We start from the raw sequence: 9,512 nt of genomic DNA, 5'->3' as shown, positions 1-9,512 counted from the left end.
CCAAATTTTTAGTCCAAAGAATGGCAACAACAAAACTAACGTCAAATAAGAATGGAAATGTATGTACAAAACACATTCACACAAGCACAAGCACAATAAACACTTACTATATCAATTATTTTTTGCCTCCTTCCAATTTCAATTCATTTCTTTTACTTTTTAGATTGTTCTCACTTTTTGCGTATTCTTTAATTTCCGTTAATTTAAATTCAGTTGAGTTTGACACTTTTCAGGATTTTGCCAGAAAAATTCTTCTGACTAAATCTGACTACTTCGGACTGATGAGTCGCTCTCACTGACTGTTGCTCTCTCATTTTTGCTGTCATTTCCGAGTTAAGGAACGCTTTTTGGACTAAATCTGACTACTTCGGGCGTTTTCTGGGAGATAAGGAACGCGCCTATTGTGTTTTAGGCGCAATAATTGTGACAGTAGTCATACGATGAATTTTGTCAGTGTTGTGGGAATAGGGCGGTGAATATGCTTGAAAGATCTATGTATACCCATTTGCCGCAATTCAAAACATTAACTATTTTTCTTAATATTTTAATATATTTTCGAAATTGGCATCAATTTGAGACAAACAATGGATGCGGGTTAATAAGAACTTTTTTAAACGACACAAACGATTTGTGCAAATTTAAGAGCTCTATAAAACAAAGCAAGTAATACGCATTACAATTGAACGGCATAACCCCGGATTAGTGCAATTATATGATTCGTTTATTGGCCAATAGTAGACCTTTTATTTACGAGCTTATTGATAGAAAGAAAATTTTAAGTCATTATCATAATATTTAAGGAGCTGATCTCACAATAGACCTGTTGTTATTCCTATGACGCCTTTTTTGTTTTGGCAAGATTGCGTGCTTTTTTCATACGATTTTCAGCCTCGGCAACTGCTTTCGATTTCGTTCGTGATCAAGCTAGGAATTCCGCGACTTTCGCATTCCCTACAGTTAAAAGTGAACATTTTAATTTATATTTGCTATGTGATTTCTGGAATTGAATTTTAGATACTGCCGCAGTTGTTTACGACAACTTCATTAATTTATCTTAAAAGGCGATTTTGCGTTCAACTTTTGCTTTCAACTCACGCAGGGTTGCACGAAAAAAAAAAAAGTTGATTAGCTAAATGTTGGCTGGTGACCAACTTTGTTGAAAGCGATTAGTTGAAAGGCCGTTCCACAAGTTGAACAATGCAAACGCCTTTTTATGGCGAATATTTTATTTTTTTTATACTTTGAAATTTTTAGCCATTAAATTTTTTTTTTCGTGCACCCTGCGTGAGTTGAATGCAAAAGTTGCCTGAAAATCGCCTCGTGCGAAGGCCCTATTAACAAACAAAAACGCTACATCGAAAAAGGCAGATTTGCTGGTGGTGTTCAAAAAAAAAAATCCGCATAAGAGCAATTTAAAGCTATTTAACTTTAATGTTTACTTCATAAATACTAACCGAAGAACAAATTCACTTAGCTGTGATTTTTACATCCATATTTATTTGCCATAATATATTCTATGTACAGTGTTGTTTTAATTATCATTTTATAGCATGTTGTCTACTGATAGAAAGACCATAACCCTTCTTTTAAATAAAAACTAATTCATGTTGTTCAGACACCTAATCAAGAAAAAAATCTCATATTTTTATTCGTCCAAAAGTGAAAGGTCAAAATCAGCACTAAACAAATGTAACACATTCCTAAATTTGATACCTTAAACCCATTGCATTTCAGATTAATTTGCCAATTTTGCTACTGGTATTATCTTTCAAATATGTCACGTGTGGAAACTTCATGGATCGTGCGTATTTCTTTTATAAATTTGGACTTGCTTTGCAAGAGCTCGGAGAAGACTTAGGCCGAGGCCACGCAATGAGCGGCAAAGCGTAGGGCGGCTTAAAATTGAAATATATAAAATACTATTGAAGTGGCCATACAGAAATGCCGCTCAGCCGCTCGCCGCTTTGCCGTTCATTGCGTGGCCTCGACCTAAGATTTGCCTTATCGATAAGTATATAAGGGATAGCATAATTACCTAATTTCTGAATTATCAGAAAAAAGAAAAAAAAAAGAAAATAGACCACGAAATGCCGTCACGGTATGAAATTCAACCCGAGAATTGTCTCTTATGCACTATAAATTGAATTTCTGATTAGATACTGTCGCAGACAACGCTGGGTTTGAGTGTACACTCGCCATGTTAAAAGTTTTGCATTTTTTATATCGCATATATGTACTTTTTGAATATGAATGCTTTAGTAAATGGTAATAATAACTACATTTATATTTTTGTTTTATTTTATGTTTTAGTCTGTTTTATAATTAGATTATCATCATCGTGGGTGAAGCACTCCACACGGATGTTTTCTTACTATTCAAAGTTTCAAAGCAGCAGCAACAAATTTCTGATGTTGATGGTATTTTTTTAATATTATATTATTAATATTTATAATAAGTTATCATATACCATGATATCGTCTGTCTCTCGTGATTATTTAATATTTTCGGTATACTTTGTATTTGCATTTAACTATGTATAGTATATATATAATTAAAATTTTTGATGTTTCACCTTTGCATTAGCAATTAATTTGGAAATGATGATACAATTTATTTATTTGCTGTTTCTGTGTAATATTGATTTGATTGCTTCTGAAAAAATATACTGAATTTCAGTTCAATGAATTAGTGTTGGAACAAAATAACTTACATATTAAATAGTTACAAGAAATATGATCAACATTATTTTACGCATCTACATAAGTATCGAATACATAATATTATTTAACGAAAAGCTACGCGGTCGCGGTCAACTCAGATTGGTCGGATAATTCCATTCCCGTTACATACTTTTTTATTCACTTCTTCGGTCAATGTAATACATTTAAACCTATTTGTTTATTATTACTAGTTTTGATTGACAAAACAGTATTTATTTTAAGATAAAAACTATTTTACTCACTAAAGCTAGTGGTGAAAGAACTTATTTGTAATTTTGTCACGACTCCAAACATTTCAATTTTGGAATATTTCATATCGGTAAAATTTTTTATATGCAATATACACATACATATGTATGTAGTTTTGCTACTATTCAATTATCAAAAATACAATTCATGTTTCAAATCCATCTCCTCTTCTACTATGCAAAAGGAAAATCCATTTGACTTCTATAAAGGATATTCAACTGCAGTTAATACAAGTTTTTGTGAGCGAACCCGTGGACAATCTTTCCTTCCTTTTATAGATTCGTTTCAAAATTATACAAAAGTACACTGTACATTTGTGTACGTAGTTCGGATGGGCGTAATCAGGAAAATCAATAATTGAATGAAAGAAAACTTACAATAAATTTGAATTCGTCACTCAAGTAATTTCGAATAACGAATAAATTTTCATGCATTTATATTTATTAATCATGCAAGAAATTTCAAATACGAATAAATTTTCATTCATTATCTAAGTAATTTTTATTTATTTTTTGATCAGTAGACACGAACATCTGCCTGCAAACGACCATTTACTTTGAAAATTATTGGTTATTCGAAATTACTCGAATGGTGAATGAAAGTTTATTCGCTTTTTAAAATACTTGAAGGATGAATACAAACAAATTTATTCGCCATTCGAAATTATTTGGATGATGAATGAAAGTTTATTCGTCATTCAAAGGAATTTGGATGCTAATGAAAATAAATTCACCATTCAAAATTACTTGAATGACGAATAAAAGTTTGGTTTTTATTTGAATAATAATTAATTCAAAAACGCCCATTCCTGGTTCAAATTGACAGCATTTAACTACGGAAGATCAATATTATTGTCTCCTCCCACACCTGAACTATATATAAGCGACTCTTCGTACAGGTCGGACCTCGGCGAAGAGAAGAAACAAAGAGACGCATTCAACGCTATATATAGCTCTTGGCGAATTTGAGAGAATCGGATGTGAGTTATTTTTCTTTATTTCGAACTCTATATATGATTTGTTTACAATGGGGAGCGTTCTAACTTTTTTCTTCTCCTTCTTGCTTATTCGTTTATTAAGTCACGTGGGGTAGTGGGCCAGTTGAACTTTTTTTACTCTCCTCAAAGTTTTTAACTTTGCCATTTTCAATCTCCTGACGTCTTTTGCATAATTTCTTTCTATAGTTTTTAGGTTTTTCGTTCACACACTAACAGTTTTTATTAAGTTTTTTTTTTTGTCGGGAATCTTGCTGTTATAACCCAGTGCCGAACTAGTTTTCAAGTGTTACAATGGTTTAACTTGTTCCATTTCCAACAACAAACTGTATGTGTTTGAACTAGTTTACGAAATATCTTTCCCCATTTAATTAAATGATGTCAATTTGAACGTATTATTATTTATTATGCTTCAAAGTGGTTTATGTATAGAATACATAAAGGGTACATAATTCGCTTTCACTTAATAGTTGCTAATTCAAATCTATTTCAATCTATGTATTATCATTCTTAAGCCAATATTATTACTGTGATATCTTCATTCGGTTCAGTTCATGTAATTACCGAATCGTTCTAAAACAAATTCATCCCTAATTGCCCGCAAACAATTTTATTCTGAACTTTTTGCGGTTGCCTTTCATATTTCTCGCTTTCAATTTTCTTGTAGTAACTTGATCATCACTTTGAATGTCTTCTTTCACATTTTTATTGCAAACCTCTATAGGCAAAAACACATCACTGGTGCGCCTTTCTCAACGTTTACCTTTCGAGCTTTTCTTCCTTTTGTTGTTGCTGCTGTTAGTTGATGTTGAGTTGTTGTTGCTGTTAGCTACTTGTTGCAGTGATTCTCAACTTCTTTCCGGCGTGCTATGGTGATGATAGATCTGTTGAATTTGTTGCTGCTGCTGCCCACCCGCTGCACTGCTATGGGCCACTTGGCTGCTGGATGTTACTACATCTTGTTGCTGTTGGATATGTTGTTGCTGTTGAGCGTGCACTTGCTGCTGCTGATGATGAGTCTGTGATTGCTGAATGTGTACAACATGTTGAGTTAAATGTTGAGGCGTCTGTGATTGAGTCTGTCCGCCATGCTGAGGCTGTTGATGTGGTGACGGACTATACTGGAACTGTTGCTGAAACATATGTAACTTTATAATTTAGTTATTGACGCATTCGTTTATTTGTAAGAAAAAAATAAAACTAAAAATATATTTATGAACAAACAAACCGCGTATCAGGAGGTTGCATAAATTACTTTTTAGACGAGTAAAAACACTCATATTTCAAAATAAGTTGCGTTCGCGTAGCTGTTAATTGTTCAAAGATAACCAAAACTTTCAGGTTTTTGCATTCGTGTATGACGAAAAAAACTTCCCAAGGTAAGGGAAATTGAGAGAGCAAAGTGACATTTCATTTTGAGGGCAAGCTGCTGTTAGTTTCTGCTGGAGAACTTTTGCCAAGAGGAAAACAGCTGATCAAAAACGGCTGGTAGGAATTTACGTAAATCAAAAAATTGAATTTGATGGTTTGGAAGTTAAAATGATAAAATGCGACTAAATAAACTTGTAAGTACTAAGTAGTTATTCGTTTAATTAATAAACTATGTCACGGAAAACTTTTTGTGATGAGTTTTCGTACGTTTTAAATTTTACAATTTCGAATGTAAACACAAATTCTATCAGCTGTTCGTCTAACTTGCACGTTTCTGCAAATTTTCTGTTCGCGTACTATTTTGGATATATTTCTCTTGTGAGAGAACAGATGACATTTCGCCCGAATTTTGCTGTTGGATGTTTTTTACTGAAGATTTTAAACGAACGCACCTATCGTTCTCTTTTTTATAAATCAATCGCATTTCTGGCTAGTATATTTCAGGACGAAGGGATAAGGATTTAGCCAAGAGCAAGTCCAATTTTTTGCAAAAAATGTCAGTTACGCGGTCAAAAACGTGACCGATCATGGGATTCCAACGCGCTTCTCAGTTTATTCAAAAACTGTATCTAAATAGATCCGTCAATTAGAATTTATTTGGATAACGAGAGTAACAGACCCCCTCGTTGGTTGGACAAAAGCAGTCTTTCAGTTTTGGCTGGGTTTGCACACTTTTTGTAATTGTTTGAACACTTTACCTGTACAGTCTCTAAACTTACCGAGTTTTCTTGACTATGTTCGATAATTTCGATGCTTCCCGAAGTATTTCCTGATGTGTTGTTAATGGAGGTGCTACTTGTATTAGCCACGTCATATTTTCCTCGTTTAAAGCGACCATACAAAGAGCTATAGGGGAGGTTGTAGTGAATCGCGGCCTGGTTAATGGACATCTGACCAATACTACAAAAAAAAGATAAATATTTAGTTTAAAAAGTCATATTGCAACCGAAATGATGCAGTTACGTACCGGACTGAATTTAGAGCTTCATTCATTGCATCTTCTGACCAGGGTGTTGGATTCGAGCGAGACAATTCAATACCCTCACGTTTGCAGCGTCCATAAAGTGTTCCTTTGGTAGTTATATAAAATAATGAGTATTATAAATTAGTTTATGATAATTTTTATTTTGCCTACAACGCACAATGGTCGGAAACCCAAAAAGAAGATGATCAACAGTTTAAAAGCGAAATTTAGATTTTTTAATTACGTCATTCGATCGATAAAATACGCTTTGACGCAGGGAAAAGTTTGCTCAGGAATCAGTGAGCAATCTGTAAGATACGTTTTAAATAATTAGCCGATTTAAATGACTTCAATGGGATTCCTTATTGGAAGACTTGTTTTTTTCTAATTGCGTTAGTCAAAACTTTTTATCTTGGTTGAACATTACTCAATCGATTTCAAGGCTCAAATTAATATCAGGAATGACAGTTTAATCATTTTATAAACAGCGATCAATGTATGATGTATGGCGAATTCATACAAGGTGATAGCAGCAGCATAAAAAACAAAAAAAAAACTACGCTAACAAATTGTACGCAAGATGACAATCAGAACACAAAAAATTTACAACAAACACATAATTTTGACAATCAGCACAATTCGCCTTGAAATCAGCTGCTACGGTAACACAACCTTATATGAATTCGCCTTGGTATGATGTTGAAGCCAAAAATTAAAATAAATTTAATAAAACTATATAACACAACACAAACCTGTAGGAATTCCAAATTCGGCGCTGGCTTTTTGAACGGACGTATGCCCGGCACGTATTGCCTCTAATGCTCGCTCCAAATCTTCCGGAGTCCACGTTGTTGGAGCAGCATTAAATGGTGCCGCCAAGCGTATACCCTCACGCCGTGCAATTTTATATAGTGTCGACGAAGGTATACCAAAGGCTTTAGATGCTTTATTTGCTGATATTTGGCCCGAACGAAGGGCCTCCAAAGCATTATTTAAAGAATCTTCATTCCATGATTTGGTACCACCTTCCTTCTTTGGGGTTTCAATGCCCATACGATGGGCACGTTGCCACAAAGTGGTAGATGGTATGCCATATGTGACTGAGGCCTTTGTAAGGCTCATATTTTGATTCTTCAATGCATCTAAAGCTGAATTCATATCATCTTGAGTCCAAGTTTTGGGACCATTAAACTGACCTTTAATATCCACATGTTGTTGGTCCAAATTAGTATAATGAGGCTCATTTTGATCGTTAGGTGAGCCATTTGCTATCATCATTGAATCCTCACTAGTATCTGAATTATACATATCTGAAAAACAAAAAAACGATTTGCAAATGAACAGCATATAATTTAACATACGGAAATGCGCATTTAATAAAATTATATACAAATGCATATACAACAATTAGACCGAACTTCATTTACGTGGTGTATAGAAAGTTGTTATTTACTAGCCTGTCGGCGTGGTCAACTTCAGAAAGAATCGGCGCGTCTAGAAACGCCGGCGCTACTGCCCATAAGGCAGACTCCAAAGAGCCCTGAGGCTTCTAATCTTATCATGTCATCAGATTATAATTCGATTTAATTCATTCACTGAATTCAAATGTTGAGTGACTGCTGCTGATGGATGGGCGAACAAAAGAAGGTCTATATAGTATATACATTCAGCCTCATTGCGTAAGTCGTAAATTAGGCTGAATTGTACGACTCGACAACATTAGCATTGTCTACTGTCGTGCTGAAATAAGCAAACGACGAAAATTGTCGAAAACTATGCAGTGCTGCCAAGTTTTTCCGTTTTAATACACTAGTCGAGTGGAAATTTTAGGCAATGGCGCTAAATTTTCGATACGATTCGACTCTCGAAAAACGACTTGCATTCGGCACGACTCTCGCAATGAGGCTGATTAGGTTTCCCATCGACAATGCTTTTTTTTTTTGAAAATTTACAGACCCTACCCCCTAATTTGATTCGTTTTTTATGAGAAATATTATTGCCTATTTTTATAGATTTTTTAAAGGCCATTTAGAGGTCGCAGCCTGTCGATTTAGGTCAGAAAATACGATTTTCTAGATTTATAAGTTTTTGAATGGCTATTTTTGCTTGAATTTCAAAGAATTTTTTAAATTTTGACCATCGATAATTTCCACAATTTGAAAATATGTAGTACTAACGTACAAAAAAATGATTTTCGATGGGCACCCTAATATACATACATCTTAAAGCACTGCAAATATACCAGCAGAAATACTCTTCACATGTGTACATGAGTATATGGAACATATATTTTGGAGTACTTAAAAAGATAGGAACAAAAAAAGAGAACATCATAAATTTGAGGAACTGAGCAATGTTACTCAACAGAGCTCTGCTACATAAAACACTGTTCCGCTTTTCCAGAGTACTTGAGTATGTTGATTGCATTCAGTAGTATTTGAAAACTTCATAGGAAGTATAAGAATACTTATGAAGTTTTTTCTTTTAAATGTTAGCATTTAACATAATGTTAAGAAAATACATACATTTTCTTTTTATTCCGATATATTTTACATTTCTGGCCGGACGCTTCAATGTTTGCAAAAAAGTTCGAATCGTTCATACATATACATGATTTATGTACATATGTACTAGAGGTTTACGCCGACAGGCTTTGCGGCGGCGGCGTGGTCAACTTGAAAAAGAATCGGCGGCGGCGGCGACGCCGGCGCGTCTGAAAACGCCGGCGCTACTGCCCATTAGGTAGATCCAAAAGAGACATAAAGCTACTAATCTTATCATGTCATCTCGTCAGCGTTAGGCATTGGCCATGCCAATTCAGATTGTAATTGTATTTAATTAATTCATTGAATTAGTTTTAAATTAAAATTACGTTACTTTCTACTTGAATTAAAATGTTGAGTGTCTGCTGCTGATGGATGGGCAAACAGAAGAAAGTCCGACGTATATAAATAAATATATCTCTATGTTCTCTACAAAGCCGTATATGTATACTACTGAAATTTAAAGAAATAAAAAAATTTAAAATGTTAAGTTATTGGGGTAATTTATGTCGCTATCAAAATTTTTTTGCAATAATCTTATCATCCGTTATGTTAAATTACGGAGTTGTTACGATTCTTTGCGGGTCATATGTATATTGAAAACAAGGTTT

General features: G+C 34.1%; 2 protein-coding genes across 4 annotated transcripts in view; one reads left to right on the top strand and one right to left on the bottom strand.

The window, feature by feature from the left end:
• The window catches only part of LOC108366128 (uncharacterized), a 9,016-nt gene extending 5,323 nt beyond the window's left edge, over positions 1–3,693 (top strand). The window contains exon 4 of the mRNA XM_017620442.1: positions 2,311–3,693. The gene's annotated coding sequence lies outside the window, so the exon portion shown is untranslated. The remainder of the gene's footprint in view (positions 1–2,310) is intronic.
• Positions 1,535–9,512, bottom strand: part of psq (BTB-domain-containing protein pipsqueak) — an 85,510-nt gene continuing 77,532 nt past the window's right edge. For 2 of the 3 annotated variants that reach the window (XM_017620107.1, XM_017620090.1), the window contains 4 exons: positions 7,111–7,668; positions 6,362–6,464; positions 6,114–6,294; positions 1,535–5,111 (listed from right to left, as the gene is read on the bottom strand). In XM_017620107.1, the coding sequence (XP_017475596.1) occupies positions 4,812–5,111; positions 6,114–6,294; positions 6,362–6,464; positions 7,111–7,668 (1,142 nt within the window). In that variant the 3' untranslated portion in view covers positions 1,535–4,811. The remainder of the gene's footprint in view (positions 5,112–6,113; positions 6,295–6,361; positions 6,465–7,110; positions 7,669–9,512) is intronic. The other variant, XM_017620099.1, reaches the window with a different exon arrangement.

Source organism: Rhagoletis zephyria, unplaced genomic scaffold (assembly GCF_001687245.7).
Source record: "Rhagoletis zephyria isolate East Lansing unplaced genomic scaffold, Rhagoletis_zephyria_1.1 Rzeph_scaffold_00038, whole genome shotgun sequence".
Classification (NCBI taxonomy): domain Eukaryota; kingdom Metazoa; phylum Arthropoda; class Insecta; order Diptera; family Tephritidae; genus Rhagoletis; species Rhagoletis zephyria.
The sequence above is the reverse complement of the archived record's forward strand: the minus strand, read 5'-3'. Positions and strand labels throughout refer to the sequence as shown.